The sequence below is a fragment of the Pseudomicrostroma glucosiphilum genome, assembly GCF_003144135.1.
Source record: "Pseudomicrostroma glucosiphilum strain MCA 4718 unplaced genomic scaffold BCV69scaffold_18, whole genome shotgun sequence".
Taxonomy (NCBI): domain Eukaryota; kingdom Fungi; phylum Basidiomycota; class Exobasidiomycetes; order Microstromatales; family Microstromataceae; genus Microstroma; species Microstroma glucosiphilum.
The window spans coordinates 172,050-192,028 of NW_020289930.1; the positions used below are offsets into that span (position 1 = coordinate 172,050).

At 55.9% G+C, this 19,979-nt stretch overlaps 7 protein-coding genes across 7 annotated transcripts; 3 read left to right on the forward strand and 4 right to left on the reverse strand.

Moving 5' to 3' along the window:
- Positions 1–88: 88 nt before the first annotated feature.
- BCV69DRAFT_253387 (HIT-like protein) lies at positions 89–922 on the forward strand (the record flags this gene model as incomplete). The annotated part of the gene is made up of 4 exons (XM_025490515.1): positions 89–374; positions 461–498; positions 581–604; positions 677–922. 4 exons carry the CDS (start codon positions 89–91, stop codon positions 920–922), a joined length of 594 nt encoding a protein of 197 aa, XP_025345251.1.
- BCV69DRAFT_285393 (hypothetical protein) lies at positions 719–2,538 on the reverse strand. Its single transcript, XM_025493379.1, has 2 exons — positions 2,142–2,538; positions 719–2,051 (listed from the first exon to the last, which is right to left on the reverse strand). Exons 1-2 carry the CDS (start codon positions 2,452–2,454, stop codon positions 973–975), a joined length of 1,392 nt encoding a protein of 463 aa, XP_025345252.1. The 5' UTR covers positions 2,455–2,538; the 3' UTR covers positions 719–972.
- A 217-nt stretch (positions 2,539–2,755) lies between these two features.
- Positions 2,756–3,259, forward strand: BCV69DRAFT_301549 (hypothetical protein; the record flags this gene model as incomplete). The annotated part of the gene is made up of 3 exons (XM_025494575.1): positions 2,756–2,763; positions 2,854–3,103; positions 3,188–3,259. 3 exons carry the CDS (start codon positions 2,756–2,758, stop codon positions 3,257–3,259), a joined length of 330 nt encoding a protein of 109 aa, XP_025345253.1.
- Positions 3,260–5,597: 2,338 nt separating this feature from the next.
- On the reverse strand, positions 5,598–5,860 carry BCV69DRAFT_240179 (homeobox protein EgHBX4; the record flags this gene model as incomplete). The annotated part of the gene is made up of 2 exons (XM_025489994.1): positions 5,598–5,630; positions 5,726–5,860. Coding segments are annotated over 2 exons (168 nt in total), but the record flags the coding sequence as incomplete, so codon positions are not given.
- A 1,480-nt stretch (positions 5,861–7,340) lies between these two features.
- BCV69DRAFT_301551 (hypothetical protein) lies at positions 7,341–11,574 on the forward strand (the record flags this gene model as incomplete). The annotated part of the gene is made up of 6 exons (XM_025494576.1): positions 7,341–7,351; positions 7,442–7,598; positions 7,664–8,624; positions 8,689–9,740; positions 9,814–10,713; positions 10,807–11,574. The coding sequence occupies 6 exons, from the start codon at positions 7,341–7,343 to the stop codon at positions 11,572–11,574; spliced, it is 3,849 nt and encodes a 1,282-aa protein (XP_025345255.1).
- A 491-nt stretch (positions 11,575–12,065) lies between these two features.
- On the reverse strand, positions 12,066–14,327 carry BCV69DRAFT_274355 (cytochrome P450; the record flags this gene model as incomplete). The annotated part of the gene is made up of 5 exons (XM_025491034.1): positions 13,489–14,327; positions 12,905–13,417; positions 12,591–12,827; positions 12,392–12,506; positions 12,066–12,316 (listed from the first exon to the last, which is right to left on the reverse strand). Exons 1-5 carry the CDS (start codon positions 14,212–14,214, stop codon positions 12,066–12,068), a joined length of 1,842 nt encoding a protein of 613 aa, XP_025345256.1. The 5' UTR covers positions 14,215–14,327.
- A 465-nt stretch (positions 14,328–14,792) lies between these two features.
- On the reverse strand, positions 14,793–19,874 carry BCV69DRAFT_295511 (hypothetical protein; the record flags this gene model as incomplete). The annotated part of the gene is made up of 2 exons (XM_025493911.1): positions 14,793–19,680; positions 19,801–19,874. 2 exons carry the CDS (start codon positions 19,872–19,874, stop codon positions 14,793–14,795), a joined length of 4,962 nt encoding a protein of 1,653 aa, XP_025345257.1.
- Positions 19,875–19,979: the final 105 nt, after the last annotated feature.

Consider the following 19,979-nt stretch of genomic DNA (forward strand, 5'->3'; position numbering starts at 1 on the left):
CGCTTCTCTTTCCGTCAGCGGATCCCTTGGAAGCATAACCACACCTTGTCCATACTAGCGACTCCTCCTTCCAAGCAACTTTCCAGCAATGACCTCGCACACCCTCGGTGCCTTCCGCAACCCTACTCTGGAGGAGCAGTCTCAAGCGCAGCAATCAGAATGTACCTTTTGTCAAATCGCCTCTGGCTCTATCCCCGCCCACACGGTGTACGAGGACGCACAGACGCTCGCCTTTTTGGACATTCTGCCTATCCGCAAAGGACATACGCTGGTGGTGCCTAAGCGCCATATCGGGACATTAGGGGAGATGGATGATGGCTCGGCTGAGAGCGTTGCTAGGACTCTGGTCAAGGTGACAAGAGGGGTGGGAAGGGGTGAGTTATGACTGGCCGGCGAGGCGGCAAGGAGGGCTCCTACCGCGGGCAGAAGGCTGACAGACCTTGTCACTTGTGCCCGCCAGCGATGGGCGACGATCGATTACAGGCAATTACCAACCAGGTCAGTCGATGGCAGAAGACCCTGACTCCACAGTGGCCTGCAGCAGATCCTGACTACCGGCAACCGTGCTCACCCCCCACAGGGATACGCACAAATCGTGCCGCATGTAAGAGCTGCCCTAATGCCTGATTACCTCTTCGTCTGCCCAACTTAATGAATTTCTTTCTTGCTCGATCAGGTCCACTTTCACATAGTACCAGCTCCACCTATACCCGGCGCGGCTTCTTCCTCTACTTCTTCAAAGATGACAAGCTCTAGCAAGACCCAAAGCCAAAGCCAACGGAAACCCAATGCACTCAGTCTTTTCGGCCATGGACGCGAAGAGCTCGATGACGATGAAGCAGTCGAGCTCGCTGGCAGGATCAGGGAGGGGATCCGCCAGACGGAGCAGGAGCGACAGTCCCGGGAAAAGGCAAAGCTATGACTTCGTGCTCCTACTTGGCGAAAGAGAATGTCAATACGTACATTGTGCCCTCAAGTCCTGAGGCCCAGCTCCCACGTTCTGCAACTCGCCTCTTCCTCACCCTCCTTGATGGACAGTAGGTCTCCGCCTCCCGCCTTTGCTCCTACGGTCCTCACATGTCGGTAGCCCTTCCACTCTCGAGGGTGGAATTGGAAGGAACGCCAAACGTCGTAGCCTCTATCCTTTCTCTTCTGCCCTCCCAAGCCTCCACCATTACCGCCTGCTGGACTCTCCTTTGTACTACCTTCCTGCTCGGGGAAGTTTTGGCGAACATCCTCGATGGTGGGTGCTTTCATGCCCTTGGGCAGGGCAGGCGCACTAGCCACCACCAGGGGGAGCATCGAGGTAAGGCGGGTAGCGAGGTGGTTAAGCTGCCAGAGGGTGTAGGGCTTCGATTCGCGCAGTGTCACCATCACTGAGCCTGCGCGGGGAGCTGATTGTGGTGGGTAGGGCGTTGTTGCAGAGGTGGCGCTCGTGGTAGTAGGATCAGAACCTGCCTCGTGAGGGAGAGGAACATCCGCTAGGTCGTCGTCCATGAGGGTCTCTTCTTCGTCGAGCTGTCCAAGAGGAGAGAGAGCCCCGTCGATGCCTTCTTCTATGTATTCTCCAGCTGCGTCTCCATTTCCCTCATCTTCGTCCTCATCCTCCTCACCCCCTTTTCTCTTCTTGCTTTTTCCACCTCCCTGCTCGTTCAGCAACGCATACCTCGGCTTCTCTCCAGTAGCAAGTAGCGGGGCTACTGAAACGAGGAAGCGCAGCAGGAGCAGCTGATTGGCCAATATGTTCCTCCTCTCGTCTTTATGTCCCATTCCTACATGTGGGAATCCAAACCATACCTTGTTCAACCCACCTGCCCGCTCGGCCCACTTGCGCACGAACTTGTCGCTCTGTAGAGCTCCGGCATCGACGTTGAACCGGACTAGGTCGTCTATGCCTGCTGGACAAAGGGCGCGTATTTGCGCCAGGTGCGAGGCAGCGAGAGGATACTTGGCCAAGCAGGAGGCCTCGCTATCGAAGGACGTCGAAAGGATGCGGTTTGGTGGGTGAGAGTGAGGTGGTGAGAGGAGGGAGAGGGTAAAGGAGAAGTCGCCTAGTCGTGTAAAGTAGCGGGGTGAAATTTGGCGGGAAGAGTTAGCTAAAGCAGCGGGCGCATCACTAGTAGAGGTTTTCCCCTGCTTACCTTCTCCCACTAGCAGGATCGTGTCGTCCTTTTCAAAAGGCTCCACGCTCCTCTTTTTACCCTTGTCCACCCTCTTGATCTGACCCTCTAGCTCCAGAGCTTTCGTAGAGCCCTCTGTATCCTCTCCTACTACCCCTACTAGCTTCCTCCTCTTGATTGCCTGCTGACGCTTCTTGGCAGCATTTCCCGAGGCAGAGGCCTTGATACTGTCTGCCTTGCGCGCCTGAGCTGCTTGCACCTTCTCCTCGTGGGCCTTTTGAGCCTTTTTGAGATTGTGCGATGCAAGAGCAGACTTGAGATTCTTCTTTGCCATAGCAGCAAGAGATGGTAAGCTAATGACAACTCTGGTGATTCTGATGATGGTAGCCAAGTCTACGAGCAGAGTGGAAGGGTCTGATCGGCCTCGCAGACGAAAGCGAGAGGAAGCGGAAAGGGAAAGTCAAATTTGGGCGGAGTCGAGTTGCAGGCGGGGATTTCTGCAAGGTTTCTGGCAGGCAAGGAGGCCACCCGGGGAGGAGGACACTCGTATCCTTGATCAGATCACGTCAATCCTTCCTTCTTGACTCTTGTGCCTTCATTAACATCATTCGTGCTCGCAGTGAAAGGTTGCAGTCATGACAGAGTGAGTTCTAGCTACATTGATCTGTTGCGTAACGCCATAGCTGGGCACCCCCTGACTCCTTCCCTCCCCCTCTTCCTCCCGGCTCTACAGCCCCACCCCCTCAAGCAGCAAGCTCTCCTCTCTCCCCACTCCCCCACCCCCCACTCAAATCCAAGGCAAAGTCAAGAAGACTTCCTGGGAACGGCGCACTGCCGAGCGGGAGAGGCATGCGGCAATGAAGGAAAAGGAGCGGGAGATTAAAGGTGCAAAGGAGCAGGAAGAGACGAGGAAGAGGGAGGAGAGGGTAGAGAGGAGGAGAAAGGTCGAGGAGAGGGAGAGGATGGAGAGGATGGCGGAAAAGGTGAGTGCAGCGAGCATGGAGGAGCGAGATGATATTCGATTTGAATTCCGATTTGACTTGCTGCCCCTCTGCTATTTGCCATAGATGAGCGCAAAGCGTCTGGAGAGGAAGAAGAAGAAGATGGGAATCGCCAATAAGAAGGTCTCGCATGGATAGCCAGCCAGACACGAATGTTCAGTTCCCACCAAACCCTGTCTGGTGGCCAGCTTATGTGAAGCTTCGATTGTGTCACCTACTGCCAGGAATGTTATACAATTCAACCAACGATAGTCACTCGTGCTCAGGGAAGGGTCTCCATACGAAGCCATGTAGTACGCAGGTGTGCAGGAGATTGAGGCGAATCAGAAGATTTACAAGGTGAAAGAGGAGGAGGAGCAGGAAGAGGAGACACGATGGAAAACTTCGCGATGGAAGAAGAATTGATGATGCGGGAGGGACACGACGCAGAGAGGTACTTTGAAAGAAGAGAAGAGAGAGAGAGAGAGAGAAGAGCGGGAACCCCCATCAAGGAGGTTCAAAGAAGACGAGGCTGATTCTGAGTCATGGAACTTTTGGGCTGGACTGGGCTTCTATGTGTGGGCCAGTCCGGTCTTCTGCAGCGATTCCGTTGCGAAGCAGATTAAAGCGACCTCGGACTAGTCAGGTGAGCGATACCTGGCAGCTTGCACACCTTCGCAGCATGCCCTTCTCCTTCTCCTGGCCTCTGCTCTGCAAACTCCTTCCACGGCTTCCCTTCCATTGATCCGTCCTCGTCGGCACCGGCCAGCAAGCTCAAGATAGGCGGCAGCGTCAGCGCGTCCTCTTCCTCAAGGGAGAGAAGGCTCATCGAGCGCGAGCGTGCACCAGACGCCGTTTGGTGAGGTGGCGACATGCTGGGCGATCGAGCAGGAAGGCTGTATGGCGAGTGATCTTGCGACTCAGCCTGGCCGCTCGCACTGCTGAGAATCTTGTTAGCTTCGAGGATACCGGAGAAGCTGCCAAAGGGCGATCGGGTGTACCCCAGAAAGCCCTCGACCCCTTCCGCGCTTCTGTATGACGATGAAACATGACGATGCCCGTATTGTCTGGCGGCAGCTTTGCGTGCATGTCCTTGCTCTTGGATTCCAATAAATTGTGGAACGTCCGAGAGGGCTTGCTGAAGTTGCCCCATGTCCAAGCTTTGCTGCGCAAGAGTTTCTTTGCCTGCCGCCTCGTCCATGATTTGGTCTTCTTCTGGACTCTCGACTGTCGGAGCGCTGAAGCTACCCAGACTACTCTCGACCGTCTGCAACCCAGAAGGTAGCGAGGCTACGGAGAGGGCACTGCATATACTCTCTCCACGGTAGTGAGATCTTCTGCTGTCGGAACATTGACGTTCTCGGATGGACAAGGACGAGAAGGGAGAAGTGCTGTGTAGCAGGTGTGTGGATTGGACTCTGTCTGATGTCTGCATCGGTAAGAAAGTAGGGCGGACAAAATCCTCGCTGACATCACTCCTTCGTCTGGTTGAGCTCTGAAGACCTTGGAGGGAAGGGAGGGAAGAACATGCCACACCGAGGCTCGACAAACTTCCATGGGAGCGACCGATTTGTCCTGATCCCCTTGAGGCGGCTTCCTTGAAATCCCTTCGGCTCGACATAGTCTGTAAGCCGCACGAGCTCAGACTCTTCAGTAGGGCGGGTCGAGAGGATGAGACAGTTGATCGTCTGATCTCATACGGTCCGCTGAGCTGTTGTCTTTCGTGCGTGGGTCGGGAGCCACGTGCAGACAATTCGCTGCCTGATCCCCTCTGTACGCGCAGGGGAGGGCATGCTGAAGGATGCTGCAAAGGTAGGCCCATTCGTACCAGATCGAAAGCACGACGACCTCGAAGGGCACCGTAGGCCACAGTACCAGCTCTTGGACGGGTAGGAGAGGGCACGTCCAGTCTTTGATATGTATCGTGGGGAGGTGCTTCATGACTTCTCCTGAGCTGAGCATTAGGAGGTGGGAAGCTGAAGGCGGATAAGTGCGACGCAGAGGGACGAAGGGCTGGCGGAACAGGTCTTCCGAGATCGAATCTCCTTGATCCCTCGTAGACCATTTTGAGAGGTTCCGACGGCACCACGATGTGGGCCCCACCAGACTGAGCTCGATGGAGTGTCAATGGAGCAGGAGCAGGGAAGTCCAGTGCTGGAAGTCTCTTGTCCTCATCATTACGCTGTTGTTCGATGATTGTACTGGGTGGCGATTGCAATGCCAATTTGTCTTGCAGCGTTTGAGTGAGGTTCAGCTGATCGGGCATCCCAGCTTCCAGCTCTTCAAAGGATGCGTATCTGCGGTCGATTGAGCCTGCAGCTGATCGATGCTGCTGCTGCTGGCGACGTCCGTCTGTGCCTTGAAGGTCACGTCGGACATCCTCAGTACTGGGAGACGAGTGCTGTCTTGTGGCTTGTGGCCTTGCGGCAATGCTCGGCTGGCCTCTGGGGAGGGATTGATATCTTCGTGCGCACTTAAGTATGTTGCCGCCAAGACGTCTGTGCTTTTGTCGCACATTTTGAAACCACACCTGTGTTCGCAAGTCAAAAGGACAATTTTGTAGGATGGTCCTCACTGTCAATAGACTTCCGTGATTCTAGGTGCTCATACTTAGATGCGACTCACTTGCACTTTCCTCGGCGAGATGCCCAGCTCTCGCGCAGCAGCTTCTCTGACGCTTGTTGAGGGGAAAGGGGTCTGAGCCAGGATACTTTGAAGTACCTCGGCCTGCTCCTGCGTCAGAAGCGTTCGGACTCTTTTCTTGCCCGTTTCATCCTTGAGGAAGGGGAATCGATCCTCCAGGGATAGATTCTGCCCGTCCATCTGAGACGTCGAAGACTTCTCTGAGTCAGGAGCCTCGGACATTGCTTGGGATACGCCGCTTGCGATGGAAGCCCTTGAAGCTGGTACACCGTCTGGGTCTCGGGAACCGGTAGCACGATCAACAGAGGACGAAGGCTGCTAGAATGCCACTGCTATATACCGACCAAGACGAGCAAGAAGAAAAGATCCGACTCAAAGCCCCTATATTGTGCAGCTCCGCGGAGGCGATCTACTGACAGTGCAAAGAGGAGCAAGCTTAGCGCGCCCGTGCGTCAGATCTTCTTGCTGAGTGCTACGCCTTCGGCAGATCTCTTTAATACTCACGGTCCCCCGACGACGCCGACTGGCTTTCTAGCCGCACGGATAGCGCGATCAGACCCACAGTTCTGCCGTGCCGGATCCTCCCGGCTTCACTGATACAAAAGAGACTATGGCACAGCAGCCAATGTGGTGCGCGGCGTATATGGCTCAAGATGAGGAGGCGGCTCGAGCGAGGGAGTGGGCAGATGACGGGGAGTAGCGATGTGCTTCGCTCGGGGATCCTCTACAACGCCGATGAGATCTTCCTTAGGTGACAAAAGGAGCTGAGCCGATCAATGCTGCATAGAGCTGAGGGAGAAGAGGAAGGCAAGAAGCAGTGAAGGGGGGAAAAGGCGAAAGATGTAAGTAGAAGAGGGTCAGAGGGCACGAGAGGCATAGAGAGCTCGTGCTCTTCGTCTTCGCTGTTGTGCCGGTACCAAGGGCAACTTGAAACTATGCAGAGCCCAACATATTCCCTCGTCTGCCGTGTTGGAAGCTTTGTTTGCCTTCATTACCCCTTCCTCGTCTGCACACCGAGCACAGGGGCATGGCCTGGTGGTAGAGTGGGTGGACGTGCAGCTGGGCTTGGTGGGACTGGGCTGGGCTGGCTACGGGTGCTGTGCTAGTCTGCGAGGATGGGTAGTGGGTGTTACATCGGATGAGCTTCTCACGATGGCTATCTGTCCCTCGTGCCTAATTGCTTGCGGATCATCTCGCCCTGTTCAAGCGGCAGAATCCTCGTCATCAGGTCGCAAGGAACAAGACTCGATGGGATTCCCGAGGTGCACGCCAATCCCCGCGTCCCACCTCCCCTTCCGATTCCGATCCACCCACCCGCACACGCACACGCCCACGGCGCACGGCTCCACTCCCGCTTCCTTCTCGATGGTCGCTCTCAGTAACCATCATCGACATTCACGCTCTGCGCCGCCATCACCGGCAGGCAACTACGGAAAGGCTCGTCTTGCGATACACCAGCCACCAAAGCTGCTGACGGGGCGAACAGAAGATCGGCAGCCGGCCAGGCCATACAAAATCAGCTGCCTTCAGCCTCTAGACCGGTGCAAGCACGCAACTCGCTGGTGGCATCGGTGCCCCTTCTCCAGCTCGAGTGTCCATGTTTGACGAGTGAGTACGGCAGTACAACCGAGACCGCACAATCTGAAAAGCTTGCTGATCTCTCTGGTCTCCGTTGCCACCCGCTCCTTCTGTCTGTAGGTTCGTCCAGACTTCCGCCAGGACGCCTGCTCATGGATTCCCCTCGGTAGCTGGGCCTTCTCGAGGAGCAGGTGGGTCAAATGGTCTCCAGACAGGCAACGGCTTTGAGCAAGGGGGAGCTTCGAGGCACAGCGATGGACTCGATGCAGTGACAGCAGTGAGTACAGAGAGGATGTAGCCTGATTCCGCAGCTTGCTGACATTCGTGTGACGCCCGTGACAGCTCGAGACGGGTTTCAACTCGGCTGAAGACTCGGACGCTTCCCTTAGCCCTATCTTTCAGCTCGGCCGCGTGCAGTATGCCTTCCCAGCTCCGTTGGCTCTGCTCACCGTCTCCTCCAATATCCTCACCATGTGCCTCTATGCGTATCCTCAAAGCGGCATCCTACCCCAAAATCTTCCTCCGCCTCCGCGGCTTGTGAGGATCAACCTCGACGAGCCAGAACGTACAGAAGAGGCAGAAGTGCCATTGCCACCCATTCCTCGCAATCGAGCTGCTTTGCCGACCGATCCCAGTCTTGTAGGCCCTCACAAGATGTACGCAGATCCTACTGGCCAGCATCTCATATTGGCGATGAGGAGCGGTGACAATTACTACTGGAGGTCCGGCTGGAAGAAAGCCAAGACCCTCCCGAGATGGAAAGGCATGGTCGTCGAAAGCATCGCATGGAACAAGGACGCAGTCGGAATTACCTCAAGGCGAAGTACGTCAGCCCAGTACGCCTCCACAAAGGAGACCCTCATCGGTACGAAGAACGGAGACATCTACGAAGCAGTCCTCACTGTACCCATAGATGGAGACGACAACGAAGGAGACTTTATCGACCGAATCGCCAGAAGAACAGCAGGAGGTGGCAGCTCGGGCCCGGACATCGATCGGACACTTCGCTTGGTCTACTCTCTGTCGGAACGGCAGCCTATCAGCGGCCTTGTGATAGTACCATTCACAGCTTCAGCATCGTCCATTAGCTCAGCAAAGAAGTCGAAGAATGGGTCCAATACGAACGGCAGCAGCAGCAGACTTCGTGCCGCCGTCATCGCTACTACGAGCACAAGGATCTACGAATTCTTGGGCGCTCTTGGAGGTGGCTCAAGAAGAGGAGATGACAACGAAGGTAGTAGTGGAGGAGAGGGCATGTATGCTCGGCTCTTCGAGGCTTACAAGGGCTCGGTTCCAAATCTCAGTGAGTAAGCACAGGGGTCAGCAGCTGAAGGTCATGGACTCACCCTCCCTATCTCGCCTGCCAGAATCTGAGCTCCCCGGCAATGTGCCGTACTCTGAGTTACGCTACTTCGTTTCGAGCGAAGGCAAGACTTCACCAAAGGCCCTTGCGTGGCTGACAGGCTCAGGAGTTTATCATGGGCTTCTCAGCTCATCATCCGCTCAGGAGGCCGGAGGTAGCGTGATCGAGAGCGCCAATCTCCTGCCATATCCGGCCAATGTATTCGGCGAGGCCGGCGGAAGCGATGCTACGTCTGCAATTCCCCTGGGAATCATGCTGAGCGAGTTCCACTTGATGCTTCTGTACCGGGATCGAGTCATGAGTCTCAGCTCTCTCAACGATGACGTGGTCTTTGACGAGAAGCTGCCCGTCAAATCAAACGAGCGCATCATTGGCGCCACTGTGGATACAACGCGCAAGACATACTGGATCTACACCGACGCCAACATCTTCGAGGTGGTGGTAAAGGACGAAGACCGGAATGTCTGGAAGGTATATCTCGAGCGTGGTCTGCATGAAGCCGCGTTGAAGCACGCCAAGACTGTATCGCAACGAGACCTCGTACTGTCAGCCCAAGGAGATAGTTTCTTCAAAGAAGGACGGCATATCCAGGCAGCTCAGTGCTACTCACAGTCCTTTACTCGCACATTCGAGCAAGTCGTCCTCAAATTTCTGGATGCAAATGCGAAGGATGCATTGAGGTATTACCTCATCACACGCTTGGAGAGACTCAAGAAGAGTGACGTCACGCAGAGGACTCTGCTGGCAACTTGGCTCGTAGAGATCTACCTGAGCAAGCTTGATCAGCTGGAGGACGTCGCGGCAGCACATGCGGCGAGTCAGGATGTTGAGAATTACGTTTTGGAGCAAGGTCTGATCGACGAGGAGCTACAGCAGTTCCTGGTGACCTACAAGGAGGATCTTGATTCGAGGACGACATTTGCCCTTATATCTAGGCATGGCAGGACGGAGACGATGCTCCACTACGCTGCTATTATTGGCGAGCATGACAAGATTGCAAGACATTGGATCGAGGAAAAGAACTGGGACAAGGCCATAGATACCATCAACAGACAGGTGAGTGGCGCGATGCTCATGTGAATATAGCTAGGTGCTGCTCACTTACATCTCTTACGACCTCGCGATGCAGTCCGATCTCTCGCTATACTACCGCTTTTCGAATGCACTAATGCGCAATGCACCTTCATCGACTGTGGATTGCTGGCTGCGCCAGCCAGCTCTAGAGCCACGCAAATTGATACCCGCAATGCTGCAGCACCGCCCGCGTAACGGAGAGCAAAATGAAGCAGTCCGCTACGTCCAACATGTCGTCACAGAGGGTGGCTCCACCGACGCAGCTGTTCACAATTTCCTCTTCACTCTACTGGCACGGGGAGACGAAGGGCAAGAGGCTAGCGAGATTGATGCTAATCTACAACACTTCATCGCAACGAGCCCAACCGATCCTCTCACCGGGAATCCGTACTACGATCTTGACTTCGCCCTCCGGACATGTGCGGAGCACAAGCGTCAAGAGGCTAGTGTGCGCATCTACGCCAAGATGGGCTTCTTTGAAAATGCAGTCGATCTCGCCCTAGACGAAGGCGATGTGGATCTGGCTTGCTATTGCGCTGAGCTTGCAGAAGACCAATCGCTCCGTCGCAAGCTCTGGCTAAAGACTGCCAAGCACGTCGTCGAGACGAGGAAGGATATCAAGGCAGCAACCGAGTTCCTGTCACTGACTCCTCTGCTGACCATCGAGGATATCCTGCCCTTCTTTCCCGACTTTACCGTCATCGACTCCTTCAAGGACGAGATTTGTCTCGCTCTCGAAGGATACGCAAGCAGAATCGAGGAGCTCAAGGCCGAGATGGAGACAGCTACCGAGAGTGCCAAGAATATCCGGGGTGACATCGAGCAGCTCAGCCGGCGTTTTGTCACTGTGGAGGAAGACGACAAGTGCGGCGCGTGCGATACCGAGGTCTTGACGAGGCAGTTCTACGTATTCCCTTGTCGACACGCCTTCCATGCCGATTGTCTCATTGCAGAGGTAAGTAGCGCGGTTACGTGTGGATAGTATCAGGGTGGGAAGTGTTCATGCTTACCAATCCTCTCCCGTCTCTGCACATTCCATACCACACAGACGACCCGCCGCCTTCCACCTCGCTCACTACGAAGACTGCTGGAGCTCCAATCACAGCTCTCGCGCATCACATCTGGCCTGATCCCTTCTCTTCCCCCTTCCTACCTCGAAGCACAAGCCACATCCTCTGCCGCCAATGGTAATGGCAACGGTGCTGCCGCCGCTAGCGCCGCCAACGGCAGTCTCTCCCTAACGCGCCGTGCAGGCGCCTCAGTAGCAGCAGCCGTCGCCTCGGGCGCCAGCGGCGTAGGCGGCGGTCTCGGCATGAGTATGGGGATGGGTATGGGGTCGAGTCTTGCCCCCCTCGGACCTCTCGGGCTGGATCGACTGCCCGAGACGCTCCTCGGTGTTCTCACTGCAGGTGTCAGCGTGTCTGTCGCGGGTGGACGTCGCGTCCTCGCCCCACTGGATCCCTTTAGCGAGCCTGTCCTCGGATACAAGCCCCGTGCTGTGGTGCCCTCCGCCGCTGCTGCTGGCACTGGCACCGAAGGCGCTTCTGCCACTGCAGCCGGCTCTGCTTCCACCGGAGGCCAAGAAGCGGGAGCAGTGGCCCCTCGCCTCCTCACACGTCGACAGCGCGAGGAGCTTGCGGCAGTGGAGCGTGTCCGTGACGAGATGGATGCGATTCTCGCTGCCAGCTGTCCACTCTGCGAGGGCTCGTTGGCCGATTTGGCCAAGCCCTTTGTTGGAGGCGGAGGAGGTGCTGGAGGAGGAGGAGGACCACTGGCGGCGAGGGAGATGCAGGAGGAAGAGGAGTGGGCTTTGTGATCCTTTGCCTCTCAACGTACTCTACGAGAGGAGAGGAGAGGAGAGGAGAGGAGAGGAGAGGAGAGGAGAGGGGGTGAGGTGAAGATGTTGTGTCAAGCAGAAGCAAGGCGCAGGGCGAGAGAATGGATAATGACATGAAGAACTTCTCATATTATTGAAATCTGGAGTGTAACATTCTACGCAGTGGTCGGACTATTCTAAAGAAGAAGACGAAAGTGACTTGTAGCCTGCAGGACTGCAGGACTGCAGGACAAGATCGAAGGGGGAAGCGAGGGGGGAGGGGAGGTCACTCCTCGATTGAAGGGTGGAATAGATATACAATGCAAAGTGGACCAAGGAGAGTTTCGTATCGGGTGAGGCTGGGAAGAGAGAGAGACTGGGGATTCTGTGTCGGAGAAGATACCGAGCTCCTAGGTGCTTGGGAGTAGGGTAGTGTGTCTCAATCCGAGACGACACCTGGAGCGAGGCCCTCAGAAGGGACGGCGGGCAGGCTAAGCCGCAGCGTAGTCCTCTTCAGTCAATCTCCTGAGCCTGACAGGCACTCCACCACGAGGCTTCATCGTAATAGCCGTATCACCCCGAATCGTCTGATCCTCGCTAACCTTTGTCCAAGCAAACTTGGTGATCATCTGAAATAGGACTGCCTTCATCTCGATTTGCGCCATATTCTTCCCAATGCAGTGGTGGTTGCCGGCAATGAAGCTCATGTAGGAGTAGGTTGGGTCCCATTCAGCAGACACGCCTCGAGGGCGCAGTGAGCCCGTCTCAGTCTTGGTGGCACCACCGCCGGATCCTTTTGAGGAAGCGTCGGAGGTACTGGAGGAATTGCCGTGGGTCTCCTCTGGAAGCCAGCGCTCAGGCACAAAGTCGGCAGCGTCAGGTCCCCACACTCGAGGGTCAGTGTTGATGGCGAATGATGAGATGGCAAGGTACTGTCAAGCGTTCATAGTCGTTGGGGAGTGTCAAGGTCAACTGTTAGCTCTTCCGGGTACGAGCCCATGGGCTGCTCAACTCACCGTTCCCTTAGGACACCAGACTCCGTCAAGATAGCTATCCTTGGTAGACTTCCTAAAGGTACCGGGGACGCTAGGACGGACACGCAATGATTCGACAACGACAGCATTGAGGTACTTCAGTTCTCTGAGCTCGTAATAGGAGGGATGTCCAGAAGACGACTGTGCGAGGAACTCCAGACATTCCGATCGGAGCTTGCGCTGTACCTCCAGATTGTTGGCCAGAAGCCAGATGGTCCACTGCGAAGCAGTGGAGTAAGGCACGTGGTCAGGATACAGGTCCAGCAAAGTCCTCGTCAGCACTCATCATTACTCACCGAAACGCCGCTAGAAGTCGTCTCGTGCCCAGCTCCAAGAAATGTCATGATATGTGCTTTGCACTCTCGAGCATCCATCTTGCGGGCCGTCTTGCCATTATTAGTCTTCTCAGCTTCAGTCTCAGCATCCAGCGCGCCCTTGATGATGAGAGAGAGAACATCGATCTTGCCTTGCTGAGATGCATCGTGCGTCTGCAGTCGCTTCAAGGCCTTAGCCTCTGCCGTCTTCTGGGCCAGAAGTCTTTCGGCGATTCGTTGAATAGTCCCTACGGAATCGACGTATTCAGCTAGGACAGAGACGGGGTAGAAGAGCCAGGAGGCGCTGGCGATCTTGTGGAGGACAGGAAGCCAGTAGTCGTTCTTACGCAGAAGCCCTTCAATGAAGGCAGTGCCGACGCCAAAGGGCAGAGAGAGAATTACGATGAGAGCAGCCAGATTGCCACCGCCTTGCAGGCCGATGAGAGTGTGGTAGGCCTTGGAGAGTGGCTCGTCAGAATTGTGGATGGAGTCGACCTGTAAGCGGAGTGACAGTGAGTGTCAGCTAGTGTCAAGAGACATAGGGGATCCCGGCTGCGACAACTTACCTCGTAGCCAAAGGCAGTCAAGCAGATGATGTCCAGCAGGGCCCTCGTGACGACATCGTACGCATTGATCACCTCTGCGTCCTTGTTCCCAATCAGTCGATCGAACTCATCGCACATGGCAGCAAGTGCCGGTGCACACTCTTCATACTGCATAGCCAGATACTTTGTAGCAAAAGCCGGGTTGAGATCTCTCCTCATCTTCTTGTGTACATCATACTCCACCGTGAGCAGTCCATGACCTGTAATCTGGCTGAGGATCCGTGAGGCGAAAGGCGGCTTGGTGTATTGATAGTCATTCATAATCTGTCGAAGTGCCGTGGGACTGAAGACAATGAGGCGCTCCAGACCTATAGGTCCGACCGTCTTGATAAACCCAGGCTGGCCGGGCTTCCCGCCGAAGCGACGATTCCATTCAGTCTGGTAGGTGCCGTACTCCTTGTTGATGAGCTGGATGGCTTCACCCCAGAACCAGTGGCCTTCTGAGACAGGTGGGCCTGGAAGATTACGGAAGGGGGAGAAGTAGCGAGGGCGTAGGTAGATCCAGTAGGGGTAGTAGAGGACGAATGCTAGCAGAGGAATAGCGATGGAGCTGATGATGCTGAGAAGACCGGTAATGAGGATCTGAGAGTACCAAGGGAGGGCGCGAAGTGCGGCATAGTAGCCGTAGAGGTTGGTGTAGTAGCCATTGAGGGCATCGGCCGATTGAGCCAGTGACAAGGGAACCATGTGGAGCTGATCTGTACCTGAGCGGCTTGTGATTGGTAATTATCTGAGTAGAGACGGTGAGATGTAGGATACCTTTGAAGAGGATACGAGGAGACCTTTGGCCAAGGACAAGTATTGGTGGTGTGCCGGTAAGATCAGAAAAGGTACACAGATAGACTGGTGAAGCAAGCTGGCCACGGCTGACAGGGTGAGAGGTGAATCAGGGGAAGGGTGGGGCAGGGGCAAGTGTGAGTGCGAGTGAGTGGGAACGCCAGTGGTAGGGATGGTGAAGAGGTCAAGGTAGTCCCCCTCTTCTGAGCTTGGTATAAACAAGACGCTCAGCTGGAGCGAATTGCGTCTGCCCATCCTGCGACGTATGTCTGCCTGCTTTTCGGAAGATCATTGCCGGACCATCGCCGAAAGAGTCGTCCGTCCGTCCATTGGCATCCCTCCTCGCCGCACACCCAGCAGATCTGGGTGCAGACTTGAATGGACGCAGACGCGGAGTTGCAATGCAGTCGGGAGTCCATGGATAGATTGCGGATGGGGTAGGATACCAGTACACTTGATTGGAGATAATTGAGGTAAGCCCGAGCTTCTCAGGCAGGGGTATAGCGCAGTCTTTGGCCCAGTTCCTTCCTCACTCGCTCCACGTCGTCTCTTCCCTTGCCCATCAAGATGGCTGCAGCGTACAGTCTCACCGCCAACACCCTTCCCACCACCGAGATCGTGCTTTCCTCCTTCTCCAGTAGCTGCCCGGCCATCTTCGTCACTGCATCAGCTCTACCTCCGAACCACTCCTCGATGTACCTCCTGGACGGTGTTGCCTTTCTCGACTCGAGGACGGCCAGAGCCTGAAGTACGTCCATCTCCACATCGCGGTAGAGATTGGGCCGCTCTACGGCAAAGAGGACATCGGCAGGATGGAGTGCTTCTTCGAGAGAGGAGGACAGCCCACGATCTGAGGGAAGCATCACGGTACGGCAGAGGTGTCTCGTCCAGAGGTCTTTACCATCAGGCGCTGTGTAGCGTGCATCCATCCACTCCCATGCACGAGCGGTACTGATGGAGCTGGAAGCGACGCTCTGTCTCGCGGCCTGGAGAACTGCTTCGAGCTGTCCAGTACCCTGAGAGCCATTGGCGACTGCACCTTCTTCCGATGAAGAGGCAGAAATTGCCTTTGAGATGAGCTCGGCAGCAATGTATCTCACTTCCTCTTCATCGTCTTGCAGCAGGTCCACCACTGCCACTCTGGCATTGAACAAGGCTCGTTCAGCCCCTTCCGCCAACTGCTGGTCGTCCGATCGAGAAGGCGAGAAGAGCCAACGGCCACAGCGAGCCAGAGACTGGATGGCAGCAAGTCTCGACTCCACATGCTCGTCCTCCTTCGCGCACAGGCAGACCAGCTTGGAGTACATGACCAATGCTTTCTTCTTGTAATCTGCATCGCTGCTCGTTTGCAGAAGCGAGGTGGTGAGGCAGCCCAGTAGCGTCAGAGCAGACTCCCTCAGTGGGACTCTACCGCTCTCAAACGCTACAGAGGCCAGACGATCCCACTCTTCCTCAAGAGTAGTGCCTACTGTAGAGAGACCTGAGAGGTAGGTGGCCTCATCATAACCCTCGTAAAGCTCATCAGCGGCTTCGCTTCGCAGCTGGAAATCGGCTGTACCAGCCGTGAAGTCATCGGAGCTTGGAGGTGGAGTCATTCTTGCCAGCTCCGCAACGAACCAATTGACGCTAGCCCAGAGACATACTGCTACCACATTCAAGAAGAGGACGTGCGGATTCCCACCTGTACCGATGAGAAGTGACAGTAGGGTCGCGAAGAGACCGTAGAAGCACTGGTTCATAATACGCTGGGTGGGGTTGTTAAGGCCAGGTGAGAACAGAGAATCGATGATTGGCTGAATGAAGGACTCATCTGCCTGAGCGTTCGGAGAGGAGCCCAGACTCTTGGTTGTTACCGATTGAGAAGAGCCCCATAGCACCTGTCGTCGGCGCAAGACCAGATCCTGGGCCGAGTACTTGACCTTGTCGCTCTCAGTCGTTTGCTGAGCATCAGCATAGATTGCAACGGCCTTTTTGTACGCTTCTTGCACAGCGGGAGAGCTCGACGAATCAATACCAGGCATCACCTTGAGCGCCTGCGCGGTTTTGGCGTGACCGGTACCGACACCGTGCGTTCGACCTAGTCTGGCTACAGCCAGCAGGGAGCCATGGAGCGAGTTTTCGCTCTTTGTAAAGTGGCAAGTATTGACCAAGTCGAGAGCTGTCGCTGCCGCATTGGTTCTGGTCGTCAATGAGCTGTAAGCTCGACTGGCAATTTCGCGGATCTTGAAGTCGACGCTTTCAAGACATTGGCCCACTAGCTTTCTCAGCCCTTCAATGTCCGCCGCACCAGATTCTTGATGGTCTACGGCCTGCATTCTCGACAGCAAGAAGAGCACTGCATATAGCGAGCCCGCCTGCTCGGCGTCTGCACGATTGCTCGCCTTGTGGAGTCCTGCCTTCAGGGCACTGTCGAGGTGATCCTTGAGGGCGGGGTGGAGGGTAGGGTACAGCTGGAAGAAGCGGTTGGCTGGGAGTTGAGAGGAAGGAGCGTCCTCGTTCGTCTTGCGAGCAGGGAATGCCCGAGGCGACAGAGCTGCGAAGAGCATCAAGCCTGCGTTGCGGATGTACCAGACGGGAGATTGGAATCTGCGAATAGCAAGAGACAGAAGCGTGTCTGTGAAGGGGCTCATAGGCTCGGCTAGTGATGCATCGAGGACGAGCACACGCAGGATATTGATGGTGTGGATATGTGCTGCTACGCTCTTTGGATCTTCTGAGCCAAAGCATTCGTCGGCTGCGTCGATGAGCCGCTTCATAGCCGACTGAAGAGGCGCTCGGTCTTGTCGCAGAGGAAGTGCTGTGACCAAGGCAAGAACGGCATAGCCAATGCCTGCGCTGCGTCGAGTGGTAGAGATGCTACTCTTGGCGTCGGTGATCATGAAAATGAAACTCTGCAGCCATTTCTTGGGCAGCTCCTTCACCTCCAGCCAGTCACCTCTCACTATTGCGGCAGCGGCACTAGAGTAGGCTGGGTAAATGGTACTGAAAGCACCGCGGTGACGGACAGCTGTCATCCATAACGAGAAGCGATCACCGGCTTGTTGGATTTCGTCTTCGGTCCAGACAGCCTTTGCGATGTTCGCGTCATGCTTGAGCGGAGAGGAGACGAGCTTGCCAAGCAGCGCGGCAGCTTCCTTCATGCCTCTCCAGGAGTAAGAGAGCATCACTTGAGACTTGCGGATGATAGTCTCCGTCATTGCATCATCGAGAGCTCCTCCCTCTGCAGCTGCCAATGCCCTTGCTACCTCAGTGTCAGCTGCATCCACGGCATCATCGCCGCCGCCAATATCTGCAGCTCCCGAGTGATCATTACCTTCGGGAGCAGCTGCGCACAGGATCGGCCGCGTGACATCCCAGATCCTGTCGATTAAAGCCTGAGCTCGGACGAACTCAGCGCGGAGCTCTTGCTGACCGGCCACATCGCCATCAATAGCGGACCAGAAGACGGCATCGTCGAGCATTCTTTGCAGAGTGATCAAGGTGCCGTGTAGTGGGTTGTTCTTTGCCGCTTCGAACAGACCTTCTGTCTCTGCTAGCTTGATGTGAGCCTCCAAGAAAGCCAAGAGATCGGAGAACAGAAGTAACTCGCGTGAAGAGGCCGACACGGTCGGGGTGCTCTGGTTGCCTCCTTCTAGCTTGAGGAGGGGTGTTGGCGTCCAGCCGAGTCGTCGAATGTAGACCTGTTGATACACTCTGAGTAGTCCTCCAGCAGCAGAGCTTTCGGAATCCCTGCCGCTGAGGAGCAACCGCCTCGCTTTCAACAAAATCGCACGCTCAGCAGCGACTTGATCTTCCAGTCCATGCAAAGGAGCAGGGAAGCGATGCAGTAGACCAAGGGCTCTTGCCTGGATGTCAGGGTAGGTGCTGTCTGCACAAGACAGCAGAATCTTGACCATGCGGCCATCGATGAGCCGCACGCCAAGCGAGTACTCCTTGCGAAAGGTGCCAAATGTAGCTTTGAGGCCAGGATCTGTGTCACCCGCCCCACTTCGCTCGTACTGTGGGTCGACCCCTGCAGCGAGAATCAGCTCAAGGAAGGTCAAGGATGCGATGACGATGTGGTAGGGTGCTCCGGGATGGAGTGTTCGCAAAATCACATTGGTGACGGAGAGTAGGAAGTCGCGACTCGACTGAAGAGCGAGCTGGTGATTCTCTCTGGCTCGTAGCTTCTCTGGTTCGGCGTCGTCCTTGATTTTTGCAATCTCACGCTCAGCCGCGTATCCTACGGCAGTGATTCTAGCAAGCAGCTTGCCGAACAGGGAGTGCAACGAGCCTCTACCGCTGGCGTGCGTGCTGGAAAAGCTCGCCTCGAGGAACGCTTGCAAAAGGGCAAGCTCGTCCTTTGTCAGTGGTGAGACGGCACTCCTGGTTTCCACTACGAGTGAGAAGGCAGAGACCTGCAGCTCCTCGTCGCTGGACTGTCCGCAAGCAGCAAGCAGTGCTGCGGGAATCACAATGCAGAGTTGGTCGCTGGGGTGCAGAGCTGCAGTGCGAGTAGCTGAAATGAGATCCTCGCCCAAGAGCGTCTCATTGCTCGTTTCTGCAGACTCTCCCACCCGGCATAGTCCGTATCCCTTGCCAGCTCGTAGCGTGGCAAGGACGGCTGGGAGGTTGGGCAGTGCGGGAGCTTGTTGCATAAGGCCTGCGAGTACGGCCGAGATGGAAGCTGGAGCGAGCTGGAACAATTCGACGAGGTGGTAGACGCTGGTCGATGTCCTACGGTAGCTGTCTTCAGACTGTAAAGCATCAATGATGGGGCGGGTGGTGTACTCGACCCACTCTGACCACATCGCAGCTTGAGAAGTCGTTGCCTTGCTCGCGACAGCCTCTTCTGTGCTGTCGAAGCGTAGCCCCATGGCCTCTCCCTTGCGGCGGACAATCTTCATACAGACTCTCGACCTGCGCGTGGGAATGTCCACCTGAGCGGAGAACTTGTTTATGAGCTGCGAGTAGAGGTCAGGGGTGCGCTTGAGAACCTCTTCGGCGTCATAGAGGGAGAGGAGATTGTCGTAGATGACTAGCGCGGTACGAGTCTCCATGTCCTGACTTGCTCGATCCAGGAGGAGTGAAGCGAGGTGGGAGAGGGGGGCTCGCCCGCCAGAGGACTGAGCTACCTTGCTTGGAGAGGGACGGCCCAGGGCGATCTGGTCCAGAAGCAGCAATACCGTCGGCAGTACACTCTCGGAGCGCTTTGCCACAGAGGAGCGCTCATGGTCGAGCTTGTCCCAGAAGAGCTGAGTGAGGAGGGATTGGGTGTCCTGATCTAGGAGGGCGGCGAGGCAGGTATTCTGTGTAGTTGCTGCAAGGTGTTTTGCGGCAAGTGTCCATTGGCCCAGGTCATCAAAGTCCTGGCGCATACATTCTGAGCTCTGACATCTACGAAGGCATTCTGCAAAGGTAGACTCGAGGAGTGACGATTGCCTGCAGAAGGGAGGAAGGTGAGGGGGATGGAGGGTCAGGAGCGGTCTGGCGTCTAGGCGTGTCTGGTATCCTCACTGTTGCTCGTCTTGCGATGTGCGTATGGCCCTGATCTGCTTGAGCAGCTCGCCCTGGTTGGGCTGTCTGACCATGTGCAGGGCTGAGGGATGGAGGGATGCGTGGAGAGGAGCGGTAGTGTGTGCGTTTCTCGTAGGACAAAGGTACCTTGGGCCTTTTGCGGAGTGAGTGAGTGCCTC

Coding starts and splice junctions, on each gene's coding strand:
- BCV69DRAFT_285393 (XM_025493379.1), bottom strand. CDS start 2,454: ATGGCAAAGAAGAATCTCAAGTCTGCTCTTGCATCGCACAATCTCAAA. Junction 2,052..2,141: donor GATCCTGCTAGTGGGAGAAG/GTAAGCAGGGGA, acceptor TTACACGACTAG/GCGACTTCTCCTTTACCCTC.